The 23063-nt window shown below is 29.4% G+C and overlaps 3 protein-coding genes and 1 pseudogene across 3 annotated transcripts in view; 2 read left to right on the top strand and 2 right to left on the bottom strand.

Annotated features, from left to right (window-relative positions):
• The first annotated feature begins 11421 nt into the window (after positions 1-11421).
• Positions 11422-13496, top strand: LOC110671275 (serine/threonine-protein kinase STY13-like). The gene is made up of 6 exons (XM_058136876.1): positions 11422-11711; positions 11941-12059; positions 12173-12369; positions 12506-12680; positions 12814-12948; positions 13059-13496. Exons 1-6 carry the CDS (start codon positions 11468-11470, stop codon positions 13251-13253), a joined length of 1065 nt encoding a protein of 354 aa, XP_057992859.1. The 5' UTR covers positions 11422-11467; the 3' UTR covers positions 13254-13496.
• A 1145-nt stretch (positions 13497-14641) lies between these two features.
• On the bottom strand, positions 14642-16124 carry LOC131173957 (putative glycerol-3-phosphate transporter 5; annotated as a pseudogene).
• LOC131174114 (cytochrome P450 71D9-like) overlaps positions 16015-23063 on the top strand; it is a gene marked incomplete at its 3' end in the record, with an annotated part of 8635 nt that continues 1586 nt past the window's right edge. The window contains exons 1-4 of the mRNA XM_058137176.1: positions 16015-16019; positions 17200-17277; positions 18811-19651; positions 20556-21019. Of these exons, the coding sequence (XP_057993159.1) occupies positions 16015-16019; positions 17200-17277; positions 18811-19651; positions 20556-21019 (1388 nt within the window). The remainder of the gene's footprint in view (positions 16020-17199; positions 17278-18810; positions 19652-20555; positions 21020-23063) is intronic.
• LOC131173958 (putative glycerol-3-phosphate transporter 5) lies at positions 22435-23050 on the bottom strand. The gene has a single exon (XM_058136875.1). It carries the CDS (start codon positions 22906-22908, stop codon positions 22450-22452), a length of 459 nt encoding a protein of 152 aa, XP_057992858.1. The 5' UTR covers positions 22909-23050; the 3' UTR covers positions 22435-22449.

Raw genomic sequence — 23063 nt, 5'->3', positions numbered from 1 at the left:
TCCACTCAACTTACTTTAGCTGGGGGGCAATTCTACAAACTCTTATGTGTGATAGAAAAATAGGCTGAGCAAATAATGAAAAAAATACATGCAAGAATGTGTGGTTCCCATATGAATGGAAAGGTTCTACTTGGGAAAAAATGTTCGAAACATATAATGATAGGCCTGAAAAACTCCCTTATGTTCTTTAAGGTTATCATAGTACTGCAAAGACATTCACGGGGGCAACCCCATTCTCTTTAGTGTATGGGACTAAAGTAATACTATCCATTAAGCAAGAGCTCAGATCCTTAAGAGTGATGCTAAAAGCTAAGATCTTAAAAAAATGAGTAGACTTAGAAGAGATATGAAGAACTAGCTTTGATTAAAAGAGAATGTGAGCCTTGTATCATATGCAGGCTTATCAGAGGAAGATAGCTAGAGCCTTTAATAAGAAGGTGAAGCCAAGGAAGTTCAAAGAGGGAGACATGGTTTTGAAACAAGCTCGGCCCGTTCCTTTTGACTTAAGAGGAAAGTTTAACCCAAGTTAGGATGCTCCATACATAGTCAAAAAGATCTTGTTACTGTAAGAATATCAGACCTGGATGGGAATAAATTTCAAGAATCAGTCAATTTAGACAGGCTCAAATGGTACTTTGTGTGAGACAGGTCCGCTAGGTTGAAAACCTACAAAAGGCGGTCTAGGCAAAAGTAAGGGTCAAAGAAAAAAGAACGAAAGAAAAAAAAAAAGAAAAAGAAAAGAAAAGAAAAGAAAAGAAAAGAAAAAATGCTAGATTGAAAACCTGCAAAAGGCAGTCTAGGCAAAAGGAGAGATGAGAGAAGATCTGGATGGAAAACCTGAAAAGGCCATTCGGCAGGTTATAAAGCTTATTTCTAACTTTGGAAGGTTAGAAATTTAGCAAAACTAAATGTAAGAGGGAGTAATGGTGTACCTGAATAAATAAAGAAGTTTTTATTGTATTAACTAGGAATGGATTTTATTTAATTATGATCGCAAATGTTTGTGTCTTGAGAGATACATCAAATGATTAAGTAATTAAACTGCATTATTTTGATTTAACCTATTGTTTTGTGAGCAAGATAGAATAGTTGTTTGATATGAATGCCCTGGTGATTGTCTAATTTAAAAAAAAAAAAAAAAAAAAAGGAGAAAAAGAACAAGAAAAAGAAAAGAAAAAAAGGAGCTCGCTAGGTGGAAAACCCAAAAGGGCTGCTTAGGCAAAAGTTAGAGCAAGCCCGCTGAGATGAAAACCCAAAAGGGCATTTCAAGCAAAAGTTAGGGCATAGAGAATGGAGTTCATGGAAGAGAAATGAGTCAAGGCAGAAACCATGGGGGGAGAGAAGAAAAAGAAAAATCAGAGGGAAATTGTATTGTGATCTTAAGGAAGTCTTTCTTGGTGAACAACTCTTCTAAAAAATTTTGAGGTTATAAAAAAGTTTTTGCAAAAAGAGGTCCCCAGAGGACTAAGTTTTTTTAGAATCTCTAGCAAAATCAGCATGCTCATGATAGAAAGCAGCATACAAGAAGCACAAAAATCACAAAAAGAGTTTTGAGACCCAGTCATCTTAATTTTTTCAAATCATGAAATAGATATTTTTTGGTAAGTCTGATGCATACATTTTGCATAGTCATTTAGGTCTAATTTCATAGCCATTTTATTTTATTATTAGTTATTTTTAGCTAATTTCATTAGTTATTTAGTTAGTTTTTCATAATTGTCAATTTTGGATTAATTTTTAATTTTTACTTTGTTTTGTAGGAAAAATGGTGTTTTTGAAGGACTGAAGAGAAATTTTGCCATTGAGGAGTGACTTCTACAGCCAAAGATGTCAAAAACAAGTTTTCAAGCTGAAATATGCATTGACCAAATTGTGCATAACTTGTCGCATAAGCTATGCAGATCTGCATAAGGAGAAAAATCACTGTTCCAATACCTGCTGAAATGTGCATAAGGAGACTGCATAGCTTATGCACATTCACGCCTCCCTTATGCACTCTCACGGAATTGTGCATAACCTATGCACCAAGTCATGCAGTTTCGCATAAGTGAACTAGAAACCAGCCGAAAACTGTATAAGGGACTGCATGACTTATGCAGTCCACTTATGCAGTCCCATAAAGAGTTCATTAATGAGCTGGCAGAAGATTCCCTCAGAAAAATCCCTCCTCAAACACACCATTTTAGGGCTCCATGTCAGAAAATGCTATAAATAGCCTCATTTCCCATTTTAGAAAGGGGAGAGAAGGAGCAGAAAAGGAAAGGAAGAGGAGAGGCAGCAGCTGAAGAGTCACTTTTACCTTCCACACCATTTTCAACCAAGATTTGCAGATTTCTTTCTTTCCTTATATTTTTCCTACATTTCTAGCGTTTAGTCTCTTGTTCCTTAGCTTAGATTAAAGCTTTATTTCCATTTAAACTCAATATATCTTGTAAGCATTATGGATAGTGAGTAGTTTTATTTTGATTCTGGAGTAAGGGTTGTAATATTTGAGATATTTTGTGAATTTTGATTGGGTAATCCATATTTTGTGGTCTTAATGAGTTTTATTCATTTCTTGTGTGCTTAATGACATGCTTAGTGTAGGATCCCATTAAGTAATGTTCTTAATCCATGGTTGAGGCACCGAAAGGAGAAGGCCTTGTGATAGATAATCAAGGAATTGGACTTAATTAACTTAGATCTAGAAATAGACTAATGATTAAGAGGATTCACAGATTAATTAAAGAACTTAATGGGTCTTAATTAACTCTAACTCCACGAAAGTAGGATTAGATTGATTAAGGCACTCTTTGTCTCACTCGAAAGGGAATTCAAAGGATTTAAGAATTAGTCTCCTTAAAACCCATAAGTTTCATAAGATTGGATAACCAATTTAAAATCCCAAAATAGCTCGAATATGAAATCCCGAACTCTGGAATCGCCTTTTTATCATTGTTAATTTCTAATCGAATTTAATTACTTGCCAATTTGAAGACTGCCATATTTGAACTTGCCTATTTTAATTTGATGCAATTTTAGATTATTAATTTTGCACATATAGATTTCATACTCAAATACCCATCAATTTGTTACTTTAATTTTAAGAATATTTCAACTTACTCAATTTTTTTATATAAAAAATTCAATCATTAACACAACTCCTCGTGGGAACGATATCTTTACTGTATTACTTGTACGACCCGTGCACTTGCGGTTGGGCCACATCAAAGTCCTTAGACGTTGTTTAGGGCGCACGACATAGTTGTGTAAGGCATAGAAGAACATGCATCAACATGTCACCTGTAGGTGTGTAAGGCGTAGAATAACATGCATCACCACAGTTTCAAGTGTCGAACTACGAAGGGGTCTAATTCTTTCTCAGGATAGCGAGGAGGATACGTAGGTAGTTTAGGATCATGGTCCTAAATACGAACCCACAACATTTCATGACATATATTTTTTGGTAAGTCCTTAGACGTTGTTTAGGGCACATGGCAAAGTTGTGTAAGGCGTAGAAGAACACACATCAACATGTCACCTGTAGGTGTGTAAGGCGTAGAAGAACATGCATCACTATAATTTCAAGTGTCAAACTACGAGTGGGTCTGATTCTTTCTCAGGATAGTGAGGGGGATACATAGGTAGTTTAAGACTGCAGTCCTAAATACAAATCCACAACATTTCAAATCACACAGTTGCCGTTGTCATGAGATCGTAGCTAGTCTCATGACACAGAGTGTATCGACAGAGCAAGATGCACTCAATTTTCACATGACACAGTTATCACTATTATGAGACCATAGCTAATCTCATGATGCAGAGTGTATCGACAGAGCAAGATACACTCATTTTCACATGACATAGTTATTACTGTTATGAGACCGTAGCTCGTCTCATAATATAAAGTATGTCGACCAAGAAAGATATACTTGATCCTCATAGCCAATGTTTCATAGTTATTAGAAATTTGAGTTTCACTTTGATGAAACTTGAGCAATGCTATCGCATTGATTTCAACTTTCGCCAAAGTGGAGGGTAAACTGTAGACTCTTATTTTATGATGAGTATGTGCATTGAGGCTGTGAGAAACCCGATGATGAAAAACTATATGACTGTAAGATGTAATTGAAGGCATGGAGCTGAATTATTAATTCCGTAGCATGATCTTGAAAAAAAAATAATAATATGTTTTTTTTTTGAAGCGAATTTAATTAAATTTAAATAAAATTTTGTTTTGTTTAAATTTAATATGGGTAATTTTTAAATGTACCTAATTAAGTTTAATGGGGCCCCATGAGTCTAAGAAAGCCTAGTTAGGAATTTTAAATAAAACCTATTTAATTTATTTTTTGAAAATTAAAATAAAAAAATATATTTTTCTCTATTCCTCTCTTCCTATTGGTTGGAACACCTCACCAATATTCCAGTCTCACCTAAATTCCTCAATCCCAGTTGTTTAAGTTATCTGAACCTTATCACACTAAGACTTCAAACCCTACCACACATTTTCCTCACTCCCTATTGGTGCCTTCCCCTTTCCTTCTCTTCCCATTGGATGAAACATCTCATCCATATTTCAGTCTCACCCAAATTCTGCAATCCTAGTTATTTAAGTTATCTGAACTTTATCACGCTAGGACTCCAAACCCTATCACACCTCTCTCCCAAAACCCTATAAATACGCCACTGATAAAAAATAAAAGGGGAAAAGGAGGAGGAAAAGGAGGAGAAAAAAAAAGGTGGAGGAGAAGACAAAAAAAAAGAAAAAAAAATTAAAGAGAGGAATAGCCAAAATTCTTTCAGTTCTTTTTTTTTCTAGCGATATTTCTTAAAAGTTAGTTCTTTTATTTTCTTTTTAAGATCTATACCATATAATGTTTAATTTTATATTCCTTATTTTTAATTTATTTTATATGTTCATATAGATCATGTAATCATGTTTAATTTGAGGGAATACACAACTCTGCACATATTCAGTTTTCTGTCTCTTGTTTTTTATTATTTTTTGTTATTTTCTGAATCTGTAAAAAATTTATAAAAATTATATTTATATTCTGCACGAAATTCTATTAATTTTAGGCTCAAGAATCACTAAAAAAGTTTTAATATTTTATAAGTTATGGCTATTTGAAGTTAGGGTTCCTGTAAAATGCGATTTGCAGGATACCCGATTTGTGAAGCCCATATCTCTCTTGTTTCTTAATATTTTTGTGTAAATCTAGTGTCTAAAATTAATTTCAGAATCTTATGAATCTTTTCCAATTGGTTTTGCATTCATATCTGTTGTGGTTAATGAGTTATGAATTTTATAAAAAAGTAGTATGATTCTATCACTTAGAAAAGTTACGATTTATGTAGACCATTCAGCTAGGGTTTTGTTTGATTTATAAATTTTATGATCTTGTATGATATGTAGACTGTCTTCAGTAATTTCTTTTATGATTTTTGGGCATGTCTAACTATTTTTAAAAAATCGGATTTCTTACTACTGTCAATCTGCCAGAATTTAGAAATTGTATATTTATGCATGTTCTTATATTTTCTTGGGTTTTAATTGATATTTGATCTATTTTTCTATATTCTTTTAATTCAAAAAGTGTTATAAAGTGTTTGGATCATGTTAGAAGACTTAGACCATTAGGTAGTTGTAACTAATTAGGAATCTTAACCCTTTAGGAGACTAGAGTTAGAATCCAATGTAAATTATTATTAATATTTTCTTTATTTATTTTATTTTCTTTAGTTTCTTTATTTTTTATTATAAACAAAATTGGTAAGTAGCCCTAAGGTAAGTACCAAAGAGGGTATTTGCGTGAAGCTTATGTGGAGCTAAATGGGAGTAAGCCAGGGATATCATGGCTATACTAGAAGAGAATACCCTTTTTTAAGGGTAGCTTGCCCCAATGACAATTGCATTTACCAACAGGTAAGTAGCTCTAAACTCCTCGAATAACCATTGGCATAAAATTGTAGTAATAATATAATTTTTATTTGGTAAATTAAAATTAACCTTACTTTTAATTTAACTGACTTTTGCATGTAATTAATTTAAATAAATACTTTGTAAATTAAAATTAATCTTGTTTGTAAATTAAACTAACATTGGCATGTAAAATAAATTTAATTTAACACTTGAAATTTGTAAAATAAATTTGCATGATAGAAATATTTATTAGGTTGTGATTGTTTGGCTTATATGATATTAGAATAAATTACACATGTACATAATTAACTTAATTCAATTATCCTTAGGGTAACTTGGTGAAAATTAATTAATTAGGTTAAATAGAAATGTAGGGTTATTTGAAATTGAATTTGTTTGTAAATTAAATTCTCAATAATAAATTAATTTTAGTCATCTGGTAAATATCATTTAAATAATTAGCAACCCCATAGATAGGAATTACTTGTGTATGAAAATTGTGTGTAAACAATAACTTTTTTGTGAATTACTTACGTGTGTAGGATTAGAATTGCATTTTTTAGGATGAAGTTTAATAAAGGAATAATAAACAAGACTTTTAGAAACATTAGTAGAGGACTGGCACTCGAATTAACGAGATTAGACCAGGCGTAAGGGGTGCCTAACACCTTCTCCTTACGTGCCCACTATCCCGAACCTAGACATTGGGCTATGGTAATGACGGTTGTGGAAACTCTGCAAGGAGTAAGTTGTCATCCATGACCCTCGAAAGAAACACTGAATATGTCCCGGTTATTACCCAGGTAGCGACTCCTGTCTATTTATGCATTCGTGGCATAAATCCTTAGTACCGTGATAGTGTTCTGGGAAGACGGTACTTACCAATGGTTTGATTTTATTAGGATTGTATGAAGTACATGTCTAAAAAATACTGTCTAAGGAGGTGGTACTTAAGTGAGATCATTATTACTCCACCATCTTTCCTGGGCATTACCTGGTGTATTTTATATAATTCTAATGGATGATATTTCGCCTCACTTCCCCCTCCCTACAAATTAATAATAATATTATATATTTTCATTAATATTAAAATTAAATAATTTAATTCATTATTAGTAATTTAATGTACTTTTTATTATATTAATAATAAAAAATATTATATTTATATATTTTTAAAATAACGTTATTTTCTTATTAGTCTAATATATTTTTTCATAATCTAAAAAAAGTAAATATCGATTTATATAAATTATGAGATAAAATATAAAAATTTCATAAAATCTAAGTTATTTTTTGAATAAAGTAAGTTTATTACATCTTAGACAAAATAACCATGGAAACTACTATTATATGTGTACAAAGAATTAGCCATAAATTAGTTAAAATTTATTATTATAACAAGTAAAAATTTATTTAAATTAAATTAAATAAGAGAAAAATTTTAGTTAAAAATTAATTTACTAATAATAATTTATCTTTGTTTAGATTGTAATTAAAAATTAAATTAAAAAATATAAATTACAAATTATTTATACATAGCATAGGTATTATGCTAATTTTCTACTTTATTATACTAATTTTCTACTTTATTGGGAAGAAATCAAGGAAAGTGAGGAGATATACAATAATTACTGAAACGAGCTAAGTCTTTTCTTTTCTTCCATTGTCAAAAGACAGAATAAATTATTTCATTCAATCAAATATCAGAACATGTATTTATACATAAAAAGCACACTAAATTTTTCTTACAAGCTGTTATATAGCACTCCTTAAAAGAGAGCTTGACATGCTAACTATTTTTTTCTTTTTTTTAATATTATTATATTTATATTTTAATTTATCTTTAATAAATTATGTTAATTTATAATTTAAAAAATAATAAATTACCTTTAGTGGCCATTGATTTGTAACTTAATTTTTTTTTTCAATTAAAATTGTTTAATGATTGAATTAAATTTGTTTCCAATTTTTCTTCATCATCTTGCCTATAAATAATAAATATTTTGTGACATTTGAGAATTATTAAACTTTTTTCTATCATCTAATATACTTTTAAATTGTTCTTCGAATTGCTCAATTTTTAATTATTTCTAATCAAAATTTTTTGTTCTTATTTCTCAAAATTTATTTATATTTCTATTGAATCCTAATTCCTTATAATATTAGACGGAGACCCTTAAATCAAAAAGCCAAAAGATCAAGTAGCACCAACTATATATATAAAAAAATAATAGTAGCAAGGTAAATATAATTATTTATATATATGTTCACCAAGATAAGCTTTCAATATTGATTTTGTATATGTTTACTTTTATCTTTTTTTTTTTTTTGCCTTTATTATTTATCTACTGATTATCACATGACACTTTTATATTTTTCTAATCATTTTCATTTATTTATTTTTATGAGTAATGATATATTTTAATTATAGATATGTTAACTAATTTGTTTTTCCATAGAAAATGGATTTAAATAAAAAGTGATAAAAAAACAATTTTATTGAAAATCTAAATTAGACATATAAAGATTAAAAATAAAGTATTAAAGTGAGAGAGTATTATAGTTATATACTACAGATTTTAATAATCAAATTATATAAAAAAATATTAATTAGAAATAATTTTAATAAAAAAATGAAATATTAAAATTTAAATTAGATATAGAAAACTATCAAATTTTGCATAGCAGCTTATTTAGCTAATTTTATAAAAAGCAATCAAATTAAGATTTTCAAGTATTTCTGGAAATTAATTCAAAAATTTTAATTTTGGTGTATCCTCTCTAAATTTCTTTCTAATTCAATTGACATAAATTTTAATAATATAGCTTATTGAATCTATACAAAAGTTAGAGATTTTAGATAGAATAGATTTTTTTTTATCAATTGATTAAATAGTTTATAATAGCTTAGAGAACTTTTAAAATTAGCTTGTATGTCTTTGATTATGTATGTTGATACGAAATTTACTATTATATATAAATTAACTTGAGGATGATCATTTATGTTGAAATGTAATTTATTGACCTTTACCATGATATTGTTATCTATCTACTTTTCATAAGGATACATGTATGTAATTATTAATTGGAAACATTTTAAATGTAAATAATTTTTTTATAAAACTAGAAAAATATTTAATTAATTAGAAATAAAGTTTAAAAAAATTATAAATCAAACTTCTTACATTTTTTTTTTAATCGAAACTACTCACTAATAAAAAATAATATAAAGAATTTGAAGTAATAATAAATTTTTTGTAATATTGCCTAATAATATACTACATATGAGGAGAAGTTGATTTATCAAAATATTAGAAAATTAATCACCAATTAGTTAAATTAAATTAATAAAAAATTTCTTACTTATTACCTTTTACATGACAAATAATGAAAATTTTCTACCCATGTTAGTGAAAAATTACTTAACTATTTTTTAATTGATTTCTCTTCCTTAATTAATAAATTAATTTCAACCATTTAATTGCCACGTGGCATGCTATGGATAGAAGTTGACCTACCAAATAATAATTATTGTTATGTGATTATGCAAAAAATATATCTTATTTAATTTTTTAATTACTTCTAGAAAAATTGATTTCGTGTATATATAAGGATTATTATATGTGATAGTTAACTTGAAATTAATTTAAAATTTAACCATTCCTTCTCAAAAGTAAGTTAAAAGTTAAACATTGTTTTATTATCTTTTTACATTTCACATAATCATTGTTAATATCAATTCATTTTCTTTAATTATTTATAAATTTAGAACATATTATTTTAGTTAATATAATTTTTATATAGAAACGAACAGGGAGCGCCCCAGAATTGAGGACTCGCATGCAATTGCCATCAGTGAAGCTCAATCAAAACACAAAATTTCAGTTTGAAAAAACGATTGAGATGTACCAAAAATTGGATGAGCTAATTTCAGTGCTATTTTGGCACTAAAATTGGAATGATTAAAAGAGTGCTTTTTGGCTGCTTAAAGAGTTGGCAAGGTGGGAATCGCAAAGGGTCGGGTATGTATGAGTACGATCCAGCCGGTTCTGAATGCATATAATCGATTCGAGTTGAAGAATGGTTTAACTTTGAAAAATAATAGTCAAGATTCCATAGCAGAGCCTGTGAATTCTCCGCAAGCAATAGAACAAAGAAGGAATGCTTTTGAAGAAAAAGTTCATATTTTTATTCCAAAGTCAGAATATGACATGGAGAGCTTCTTGATAGGATGAAAATATGTAGAGGACCCGTGAAAATTATGGTATCTAAATTTGAATCCTATTATTATTATTATTATTATTATTATTATTATTATTATTATTATTAAAGTTTAAATATATTTTAAATTTAATTAAAATTTATTTTTAATTATTTAAATTAATTTTAAATTTAATTATTATTACTCAATAAATATTAAAATTTATTTAATTTAATATATTTTAATTAACAATTTATATAAAATTATTTTTTATTAATAAATTATATTTTAAAATTTAATAATTTTATAAAATATTTAAATTTTATTTTATTTAGAATATAAAATATAAAAATTTATAAATATTATTATGAAAAATATATATTTTATGTTTAATTAAATATTTATATAAATAAATTTAAATAATAAATAATCATCATGTAAAGTTTAAATTTATTATAAATATTATTTTTAAAATTTAAATTTATTTCATAATTAATTACATATTATTCAAACTTATCCTACTGAAATTTGATTGAAATGTATCCACAAAAATTCTACCATTGCCATCCTTGTTGATATGTCGTGGCTGTACAGACTTCTTTAGGCTTAGATGTGGTTAGAGTACTTGATATTGATGAAAATTTACTCATTGTAGCTCAATTAGTTGAAAGAAATTATGGGTTGGTGTTTAGAGATAAAACCCGCTGTATTTTCTATCCTGCTTGTCATGAATTAATATTCTATCAAAATAATAAAAATATAATAAAAAAAACTTTTTAATTTTATAATAAAAAATTAATATTTAAAATAAATTTTAAATAAAAATCAAATAAATAAATAAATAGCTCAGACTTATCATAGTATAATGGATACACTTTAATTACTAATTATGATAAGATTCATCATAATTGGATAAATTATTGTATGATCCTAAAATATATATCCTTTCTATATAAAATCATATCAATATATGAAAATAAGAAAAAAATAAAAAAAAATTGTGTCTAAGAGAAAAAAAAAATCTATGCTTCCCATATATTATATAATTATCCCTATGATTAATATTAATTTTATTTTAAAATTTTTACCAGAGAAGGGATAATGCTATCTTGGTGTCTCCTGATATAAAAGTTGGAGAAAGGATTATGTATCACCGTGTAATTTCTCAAACAAGTTTGACGCCGCCCTCCCAATTACAGAAAGACACGTGAGTAACCTTAAACCCCAAGGAATTAGGAAACCTAATCCACATACAAGTTACATACCATCACTTGCTATAAATATTCAACTCAAATTCGCTCCCTCCTAACAGAAGCTTGATTCATTGATTCTTACAGAAAGCCTGAAAGAGACAGAGAGAGATGGAGATGAAGGAAAGGAGCAGAAGTTTAGGTAGGGCAAACAAAATTGCTTTTAAGGGCTTGGATGTCAAATTCGGACGACTCAACATGCAGAAGGAGAAAGGTGACGAGGCAAACAATGATAAAGGTTGCGTCAAAGAAGAATGGGAAATTGATCCTCACAAACTAACTATTAAGAATTTTATAGCTCGGGGGAGTTTTGCCTCTGTTCACCGAGGGGATTATGATGGCCGAGATGTTGCAGGTTAGCTATATGCATGCTTTCTTTTTACGCAAGATCAACCATACCTTAAATATTATTATGCCCCAAGATTTAATATGGTTTTTCAACTTTTTACTCTCTTTTTGGCTTTCTAATTAGTACAAAAACTGGGGATTCTCCTCTGTTAATAATTAATAATTTTGGTCAATTTGATTTTGCTTTTGTTTTTGTCTTCGTTTTCGTTTTACTTTATATTAGGGTTTTCTTTCAGTTAAAGTGTTTGACTGGGGTGAAGATCAAAAGACGAAAGCTCAAATTTCTTCACTTAGGATAGCATTTCGGCAAGAGGTTTCTGTTTGGCATAACCTGACTCATCCCAATGTTTCACAGGTAATCAATTATTTTTATTTCATTTTTCGAAACTAATTAATTTTCCGATTCAGATTCCTTATGCATATATTTTGTGACAAATTCCGGACCCTTTTTTTTTCCTGTTTGCGCAGTTCATAGGTGCTGTACTGGGTACATCAGAAATAAAATTCCAAAACCACAGTGGTCAAATTGGCATGCCGGTCAATTTGTGCTGTCTCGTCACTGATTATCAACCTGGGGGTACTCTGAAATCCTACCTTGTAAAGAACCGGAAAAGAAAGCTGCCTTTCGAGAAATTCATGCAACTATCTTTAGATCTTGCAAGAGGGTTAGATTTCTCCACCATATTATGATTCTTTTATTTTTTCCCCAAATTCTCCACCATTATGACGTTCTTCATTAGTTACTTAATTAATTGCACTTCAAGATATAGTACTTAATTCTGCTTTTTTCCTTCCTGGCAGGTTGTGCTACCTTCATTCCAAGAATATTGTGCACAGAGATGTGAAGACAGAAAATTTGCTTCTTGACAAGAATCAAGCACTGAAGATAACTGATTTCGGAGTTGCTAGACTTGAAGCTTTGAATCCTAATGAAATGACAGGTTATACTGGCTCACTTGGTTACATGGCACCGGAGGTATTAATACTATAAACCAAACATACATCACTTTATTGCGAAGCATAATTTTCTTATCATGATTTCAAATCCGTTCTACCCTTGTGAATTGTAGAAAGAGTAACAAATGTTGATTTTGCTGATATGATTGCAGGTCTTCGACAATAAACCATACAACAGGAAATGCGACGTCTACAGCTTCGGAATTTGCTTATGGGAGATGTATTGTTGTGACATGCTGTATCCAAATCTAAGCTTCTATGAACTAACTTCTGCAGTGGTTTATCGAGTACGTAGTTTTTTTCCCCTTTCACTAGTCTTTGCTTGAAGCATAATTTTAGAACTTCTCCGAGAATTGTCGGAGTTGACAATTTGTGATTTTTTTTTTTTTAACTGCAGAATCTGAGGCCAGAGATTCCCAAATGTTGTCCAAGCTCTCTAGAAAAATTGATGAAAAGATGTTGGGATGCAGACCCTAACAAGAGACCAGAGATGGAGGAGGTAGTGTCAACGTTGGAGGCCATAAACACATCCAAGGGGAGAGGCATGACCCCTCTTAACCGGACTCGGGGTTGCTTCTGCTGGAGGCTCTGACGATGGAAATACTTGTGCTGACCTCTAAGGGATGGAAATACTTGTGCTAACTCTGCTAGTATAAATTTTTAGTTGTAAATAGAGAAACGACGTCTGATATATGTATGCAACATTAATTCAAGCATGCATACGTGACAGCTTTAATTTAGATTAAAATGTCATCAATTAGCTGATATAGTTCGTGGTCATAATCAAGCTAAGTTTCTCAGCTCTTAATATTTAGGGAGTAATTTTTGGCAGAAATTATGATTCTCATATATACAAACTATACAGAAAATGCTTCAAGATTACCCATTTGAAAGACTATACTCCATACCTTACTTTAAAAAATTACACTTTTCAAACATAGTGTAAGCATTTCCATGGAGTGGAACAATTTATCAATTGCCCTTTCTGCTTGCATATCTTTTCCCCTCAAGAAGGCCAGTACGTTGATATTCAATTGCGGCAGATGCTACTTACATGCTTAGAAAGCTAAAACAAAACAAAAAAGAATACAACGTAATTCGCGGACAATGTCTTAACGGCGAAATCTTTCCGAGCAACAGGTTCATTGGCACAGTACTGCTGCATTCGGCTGAGGCCGCCTTCTCGTTGTCCGCGTTGGGTCTTTGTGTCAGTTCCACTTAGCTTTTCTTTTGTTTTGGGTTCTGGACATACCTTTTCTTTTGGAGCTTGGGGTGGATTGATTTAGTTGGACCCTTTCATCTAAAGGGCCTTAGGGATCTAAATGGAATCAAGATGAGACAGATGACGGCTCACAATGTATTGAAAAAAAAAAAAAAGAAGAAAGAAAAAGAAAAACACAATAGTCGTTGATATTTGGCATCGCAAGGCAAAACGACAAAAATTTATATGGCAGTGACAGTAGCCAAGGCATGGGAATTTCCTCTGATCAAATCCTGTGTGCCAAGATCAGCTGCTACAGCCGTAGTGATTAATAAGTAAGGGCCATTCACAAGAAAACCAGAAAGAAGCAGCAACGCAACGTTCATTATCATAGACAGGCTCCCATAAACCCGGTACAAAATAAAGGCTGGAATTGATAGCAGCAAGAATACAATTGAAGTTACTGCACGAGCCTCAATCATATCAGATATGTATCCAGCTGAAATTCCTCCGAAGACTCCTCCAATGTCAAATACTGTAGGGAGCATTCCAGCAGTTTTGTGTGACAAATTCACACCTGCAATAGCTATAATTCCAACACAAACTTGTAATTAATAATTAATATCTAACATCTGAAATCAGGAACTTTAAGCAAGTATGAAAAATATGCTTAAGCCTTAACCACAAAGTCAAGATACAAAACGCATTATCTAAATGGACATGCTAAAGAAAGGCCAAGTCGTTGCCACAAGAATTGGTCTAAAATCATTTTTACAGAGTTCACAAAATAAAAGGTTTCAAATTCCCAATATCTTTTGTGACAATAACATCAATTTCCTCCCATTCAGACTTGTATAAAATCATGCAAACACCAGTATCATGAACCTATATCAATTGCTCAACAAAGATTCGTACACAAGTAGAAGTAAAAGCATTTACCAGTGTGCCTAATGTACAAGGGCAACCAATATAAAAAAGAATAAGCCAGAAGCTTCGAAAAGAAGAGGCAGAAAGCAAATGGCGCCACTCCAGGTAGTCTCCAAGCTGCCAAAAATCCAATGGCAGCCAAAGAATCTGAATTTTCCATCCCAAGAAGCCCTGCTTTTTTCTGATTCCTCTTTCTCTAGGTTATCCGCTCCTTCCACCTCCACAGCCATCTCAATCTCTATCCCTGGAGGCTCAAATCCAATATCTTCAGGACTAAAAACAAGAAACAAAAGCACCAAAACCCCAACTAAAATCGCACAAATCCCAGGCACCTCAAATGACCAAGCCCACCCAAACTCCAAAACACCAGAAGCCACAACCGACCCCATAATGTTTCCTACTGAAGTATGTGAATTCCAAACCCCCATCATAAGCCCTCTCTTTGCTTTCCTAAAACAATTCCCAACTACTGCCACCACACAAGGCCACCCTATAGACTGACACAATCCACACAAAATCTGTATACCCACAAAAAACGCTTAAGATTGTATATCAAACCACTACCCCAACCCAAAAAGAATAGTGGAAAAACCACCAACCACCATCCCAAAAACAAGAAACAACCTCAAATCAATCCTATCACCAACATGTCCAGCAAAATACATACCAATCGAATAGGCTGATAGAAACGCAAGATCAATCTCCCCAAGTCGGTGAGTTCCCTCCAAGCCATTGAATGGAGGCCAACCAGTATCCATGGAGCTAAACTTGGATTGAATTATCGAAGAATTTAATTGAACATTGGGTCCAAGAACGCTCTTGACGATACTGGGCGGCTTTCGAGAGGCATGTAAGGAAGCGTATGCGAGAAAGGCGAGAAAGGCGATGATTAGAACCAAGATTTGGTAGAAAATCAGGGTTCTGTGTGAGGGTTTAAGGAATGGGAAAAGGGTAAGAGCTGAGGGTACAGTTAAGGTTTTGGATGGCATCAGTTGTTAATCCCGTTCAAGTCCATAAAAATTGAAGTGCTATTGAAAAAAATAAAAAATAAAAAGCTTGTGAATTTTATAGAAAGTGAATGCAGAGAAGGAATGAAGAGGATTTGAGTTAGGGCTCAGGGTTACGATATGAGATTTTGATTAAAAAAAAAAAAAATGATTGTCACAGAAAATGAAACCCTAGAAATCTCGTTCTTCAAAGGAACAAGAAGGCTTAGTTCGGGACAATGGGGTGTCTGAAACTGGCTGTTTGGATCCGATCAGATCCCACGCATTTCAAGTTCCAGGACTTGGAGGTTTTATATTTGGAATAAATCTCACTTTGCTAGCCCATTTTAAAGTTGTGTTTTAATTTAGTACAAAAATTTTGATTTATGTCTAATTTAAAAATTAAAAATCGGTGATGTCTGAGTTATTTTTTTTATTATTTTTAATATTTTAATATTAATTATTTTTAATTTTTTTTAAACATAGTTAATTATTTTTTAATGTTAATTCAATAATTATAATAAGTTAATTTTTTATATTTTACTTTTTCTAACATTAATTAATAATATGAAAATATAAAAATAATATTTTATATTTTTAATTTTATTTGATTCTAATTTTCTTATATTAATTAAAAAAATAAAATATAAAGTAATTTTTTAATTTAAATAGTTAAAATTTATTTTAATAATATATATATATATATATATTTTCAATTTAATTGAGTATAGTTATTATAATTTTTACTTTTAATCAATTATATGAAAATATAAAAATAATATTTTTTCATATTTTATTTTTATTAATAATATTAAATAATAAAATAATATTTTTATATTTTAATTTAATTAATTATAAAATATAAAAATAACATTTTAATATTAAAAAATAAAAATAAAATAATTAAATATTTAATAAATGACGCATGTAAAACAATTTAGAAAAATTGAGTTAAATAAAAAATAAATCAAAATTTTTAAATTAAATTAGACTTCCTAAAAAAAATATAGTGAGCAAATTAAGATTTATTCATTTTATATTTTCAATGATGCCCTTGAAACTATTTTTCTACTATCATGTCTCTTTTTTAATTAAAATTTGATTAAAATTATATTATAATAGTATCTAGTTTTAACTAATATTTTTCTCGCATAATTTATAAATATAAATTAATTTTTCAGGATATTAAAATATTAATATATAAACCTCTCCATTTTATATTATTATTATTATTGATTTCATTACAAAATTCAATATATGAAGATTAATGAGGAAAATTTAAAGCAAATAAATGATTATAAATTTCAATATGGGAAAATTAATTACTTGTTTTTTAATAACTTAGTTGGAGTGTCATATTCCTCAATTAATAAGTGTGTATATATCCAAGTTGTCTTAAATTTTAGATATTGAGAAAAAGAAAGTAAAATTTCATTAATTTTAAAACTCTTCTTTTCTTTTTCCTCTTTTTTTTCTAATTTAATATATTTCTTTTTGAACTTCCATGCATATTATATTTTGAAAATATATATATATATATATATATATATATATATATATATATATATATATATATATATCATAAAAAAATTAAAATTGGACAATGGGATTAAGATACCTATTAATAGTGAATAGACTACGAACTCTGGTTTATAATAGAGATAATCAAAAAACAAGAAAATCTAGTTAATGAGCTGAATTCAATCTTCAATTTGTAGAACATCAAATATTTAGTATTGATTGCGTAGGTCGAGATTGAACATAGAAAGAAATCTTAAATACAAGAAATCTATTTTCATTTTGTTTCCAAAGTAATGTCCATGAATTTGGGTCAATTTGAAATAAAAGGAAAGCAATTATTTGTATAAAACTCTATTCGCATAACCTTGAAATTAAGGCAATTATAAGTTACTTGATTGGCAAACCGTTGAAATATGACAATATATGTTATTTATAGGTTAAATCAATTCAATTCAAATTTGATTGATTTCAGGTTAGGAGTAGGAGTAAGTACTATTCAGTTTAAATCAAATAAATCAAATCAAACCATTTTAATTTAGTAATTCGATTTGATTTTTAAGATAATTCAGTTCAGTTTTGCATTTTAAGAATTTCAGTTAATTCTGTTCAGTTCGATTTTGGATAAAACAAATCGATTGAACCGAACTGAACTAAATAACTTTATTGATTTTAAATTGATTTATTTTTATAAGAAATTTATGAATTATATGCAATTATATATATATAAATTGTTTAATTTCATTGATTAATGATTATTAGGTTCAAACTAAGGTCAAAATCAGACTAAACAACTTCAAAATCAAGTCTAAATTAAAAAATTCATTCAAACTTAAAAATTGATAGGTTCAAATCAAATTGAACAGAAATAGAGCGATTTGATTCTATTCAATTTAGTTCGATTTTTTATTCATTTCGATTTGATTTCAAAAATACAGTAATTCAGTTAATCCAGTTTTGATATTTCAATTCGGTTCGATTTGAACCGAATACTTGGTCCTAGTTAAGAGTCAAACCTTAATTTCTCAAAGTACATACATTAAATTAATGTGAATTGTCCCCTGTAACACTTGCTTACAAAAAAAAAAAAAGTTGTGGAATTTATATCTATGAGCTTTAATTCTATAATATATTAATATTTGAATAGTACGTATTTAAAATAAAAAAAATTTTAATTTTAGTTGGGAATGCGGCTGAATTAAATGGCTTCTTGAAGCTCCATATAACACCATGATGCTAGTTCATCCTCCTCAATATAGATCTAATTAATTTTTGTAGTCTTACAGCTATGCTCACGAGATTAAATTTCCTCTTTGAATAATTTTAACAGCACAATTTCATATATTGATTTTAATGTATTTCGTTTTTTTTTTTTTAATAATTTTTAGACAGAAAAAATAGTAAAAATATAAGAAAAGTCAATTTTCCACGGGAAGTGATATTTTGTACATTAATTTCCATGTTTGAGTAAATTAAGAGCCGAGTTGCTGGTTTTAATAGCCGAGTTGCTGGTCCTGGAGGATATGGAGGAAATCGAAAACCAGCAACTCGGCTCTTAATTTACCACCAGGACCAAGGAAGCTGCCTTTAATAGGGAGCTTGCACCATTTAGCTGGGTCAGTACTACCTCATCACAGGCTAAGAGACTTAGCCATGAAATATGGACCTCTCACGCACCTTCAACTTGGTGAACTTACCAATATTGTTATTTCTTCTCCTGAAATTGTTAAACAACTGATGAAAACCCATGATATCATATTTTCTCAGAGGCCTTTTATCCCTTCAGCGAATCTTTTGAGTTATAATTCAACAGACATGGCATTTTCTCCACATGGAGACTATTGGAGACAGTTGGGAAAGATTTGCTCGTCCGAGCTGCTAACTGCGAGTCGTGTGAGGTCTTTCAGACCAATCAGGGAAGAACAAACTTCAAAATTCGTTAGATTCATTTCTTCTAGTGCTAGATCCCCGATAAACTTTAGCAGGATGATGGATTCTTTGGCCTATAGCATCATTTCAAAAGCAGCCTTTGGTAAGATATGGAAGGGAGAAGAAGTATTCTTGCCCACTATCAAGAAACTTGGACAAGCTATGGGAGATTTTAATCTTGCTGATTTGTACCCTTCCATCAACTTCCTCCAAGTGATCACCGGAATGAAGCCTAAACTAAAATGGCTTCGTCAAGCAGTAGATAAGATACTCGAGAACATCATGAACAAACATAGAACCAGAAAGGCTGAGGGGAAATTTGTTGATGCAGGTGAGGAAGAGGATCTTGTAGATGTTCTTTTGAATATTCAGGATAAAGGAGATCTCGAATTCCCTTTAACAACGGAGAATATCAAAGCAGTCATTTTGGTAAGACTTACGGGATATATACTTCGATTTGCAAAAGTTTAATATACTAATTTTCAAGTTTGGAATTTTAATGCATATTTAATATGACGTAATTGAATGTAATTTAATGTAATAAAATAAACTTTATTATATTTTTATTCAGTTATATTTAATTACATTTAACTTTATTCTACTAAATATAAACTAAGGGAATTTTGATAGGGATCAACAGGGTGAATCAGTACTTTGATAAATTATTAAAAATTATATTTCATATGTTATTAGATAAAATAATAATAAATGGTACATTTAATGACGAATTAAAAACTATCACGGAAAATCAATTTTTAAATTAACTATCAGCAATGGATCATTGCTAAATAGCAATAAATTCATTACGCTAAAAGATCTTTTTTTTTTCTAAAATGTAAATAAATTTCTTCACAAGGTAGAGCAGGATAGAGTGATTTAAATCCATCCCCTTGCTACTTTGATAGATGGGGATTGCTTTAAGGTTTTAGACAAAATTAATTAGAGGGATCATTTAGTATTCTCAGAGCATGCTTTTTTTTTTTCATATATATATATATAAACTTCATTCTCATTTAAATAAGAAGTAATTGAATTTTTATACATGAAAAAGAGTGCTCTTAGTATATATATTATAAATTTCCAATCAATAGAACCAATGAAAACTAGATGATTAAAATTGTCATTGTATGTACACTTATGATCTAAGTGATCACCTGCATCAAGCTAATATATTTTAATTGTAGGTTTCAATGATAAAGGGCAACAAAGAAAAAAAAATAGAAAAAGAGATTTTTTTTATTTCTTCAAAATAGGTACTCATATATTTCTATTCATTACTGGCAGAAAATTATCATTGCTGACAGAAAATTACGTGTATAACTTTGAATTTCAGGATATATTTACTGCTGGTAGCGACACATCTTCCACGCATGTAGACTGGGCAATGTCAGAAATGCTGAAAAACCCAAGAGTGATGATAAAGACACAAGAAGACGTAAGACGAATTTTTGATGCACAAGGAAACATTGATGAAGCTGGCCTTCAAGAATTTAATTACTTAAAATTGGTTATCAAAGAAACTCTGAGATTACATCCTCCTGTTCCATTGTTAGCTCCAAGAGAATGCAGAGAGAGTTGTATCATTAATGGGTATAACATACCTGAAAAATCCAGAGTCATTGTGAATGCATGGACAATTGGAAGGGATCCCAATTACTGGTCTGAAGCTGAAAGATTTTATCCAGAGAGATTTCTTGATAATTCAATTGATTATAAGGGTACCAACTTTGAATTTATCCCATTTGGTGTTGGAAGGAGTATGTGTCCAGGAATATCATTTGGCATGGCTAATGTTGAGTACGATCCAGCCGGTTCTGAATGCATATAATCGATTCGAGTTGAAGAATGGTTTAACTTTGAAAAATAATAGTCAAGATTCCATAGCAGAGCCTGTGAATTCTCCGCAAGCAATAGAACAAAGAAGGAATGCTTTTGAAGAAAAAGTTCATATTTTTATTCCAAAGTCAGAATATGACATGGAGAGCTTCTTGATAGGATGAAAATATGTAGAGGACCCGTGAAAATTATGGTATCTAAATTTGAATCCTATTATTATTATTATTATTATTATTATTATTATTATTATTATTATTAAAGTTTAAATATATTTTAAATTTAATTAAAATTTATTTTTAATTATTTAAATTAATTTTAAATTTAATTATTATTACTCAATAAATATTAAAATTTATTTAATTTAATATATTTTAATTAACAATTTATATAAAATTATTTTTTATTAATAAATTATATTTTAAAATTTAATAATTTTATAAAATATTTAAATTTTATTTTATTTAGAATATAAAATATAAAAATTTATAAATATTATTATGAAAAATATATATTTTATGTTTAATTAAATATTTATATAAATAAATTTAAATAATAAATAATCATCATGTAAAGTTTAAATTTATTATAAATATTATTTTTAAAATTTAAATTTATTTCATAATTAATTACATATTATTCAAACTTATCCTACTGAAATTTGATTGAAATGTATCCACAAAAATTCTACCATTGCCATCCTTGTTGATATGTCGTGGCTGTACAGACTTCTTTAGGCTTAGATGTGGTTAGAGTACTTGATATTGATGAAAATTTACTCATTGTGGCTCAATTAGTTGAAAGAAATTATGGGTTGGTGTTTAGAGATAAAACCCGCTGTATTTTCTATCCTGCTTGTCATGAATTAATATTCTATCAAAATAATAAAAATATAATAAAAAAATCTTTTTAATTTTATAATAAAAAATTAATATTCAAAATAAATTTTAAATAAAAATCAAATAAATAAATAAATAGCTCAGACTTATCATAGTATAATGGATACACTTTAATTACTAATTATGATAAGATTCATCATAATTGGATAAATTATTGTATGATCCTAAAATATATATCCTTTCTATATAAAATCATATCAATATATGAAAATAAGAAAAAAATAAAAAAAAATTGTGTCTAAATAAAGATTTAGGATTTTCAAAGCTGGCGTTTGATCAATTGTAATGCTGTTTCTGTATGTTTTCAATGTATTTGCAGGAAACAGGAGAAAAAGATGTGAAAAATCTTTAATGAATTAGCTCCTGTACGTGTACAAATAATGAGTAAAGAATAAGTTCCCTAATCACTTTTCCTATGCACACAAGTTCTCTAATGATTAAAAAAAAAAAACAAAAACAAAAACAAAAATACATAATCAATGTGCAAATGTGCTATTAGAAAATTTCAGCTTTTGCAACACGAATCAGTAATAAACTTGCAAAGAAAATTGAAACAATAAGCATTAGAAAAACACTGTTCCATCCTCTTGTGGAAATATACCCAGCCAAAAGTGGGCCAATAGCTGCTCCAAAAGAACCAGTACCATCTATAATTGCAGTGACAGTAGCCAAGGCATGGGAATTTCCTCTGATCAAATCCTGTGTACCAAGATCAGCTGCTACAGCCGTAGTGATTAATAAGTAAGGGCCATTCACAAGAAAACCAGAAAGAAGCATCAACGCAACGTTCATTATCATAGACAGGCTCCCATAAACCCGGTACAAAATAAAGGCTGGCATTGATAGCAGCAAGAATACAATTGAAGTAACTGCACGAGCCTCAATCATATCAGATATGTATCCAGCTGAAATTCCTCCGAAGACTCCTCCAATGTCAAATACTGTAGAGAGCATTCCAGCAGTTTTGTGTGACAAATGCACACCTGCAATAGCTATAATTCCAACACAAACTTGCAATTAATGATTAATATCTAACATCTGAAATCAGGAACTTTAAGCAAGTATGAAAAATATGCTTAAGCCTTAACCACAAAGTCAAGATACAAAAC

Source organism: Hevea brasiliensis, chromosome 15, assembly GCF_030052815.1.
Source record: "Hevea brasiliensis isolate MT/VB/25A 57/8 chromosome 15, ASM3005281v1, whole genome shotgun sequence".
Classification (NCBI taxonomy): Eukaryota; Viridiplantae; Streptophyta; class Magnoliopsida; order Malpighiales; family Euphorbiaceae; genus Hevea; species Hevea brasiliensis.
Note: the sequence above shows the minus strand (reverse complement) of the source record. Positions and strands in the feature narration are given on the sequence as shown.

What these genes read in the sequence shown, in the direction of transcription:
- LOC110671275 (XM_058136876.1), top strand. Translation starts at nt 11,468, where the DNA reads ATGGAGATGAAGGAAAGGAGCAGAAGTTTAGGTAGGGCAAACAAAATT. An exon ending in TTGGTTACATGGCACCGGAG is followed by an intron (nt 12,681 to 12,813) that starts GTATTAATACTA and finishes ATATGATTGCAG; the next exon opens with GTCTTCGACAATAAACCATA. An exon ending in CTTCTGCAGTGGTTTATCGA is followed by an intron (nt 12,949 to 13,058) that starts GTACGTAGTTTT and finishes TTTTAACTGCAG; the next exon opens with AATCTGAGGCCAGAGATTCC.
- LOC131173958 (XM_058136875.1), bottom strand. Translation starts at nt 22,908, where the DNA reads ATGCTCTCTACAGTATTTGACATTGGAGGAGTCTTCGGAGGAATTTCA.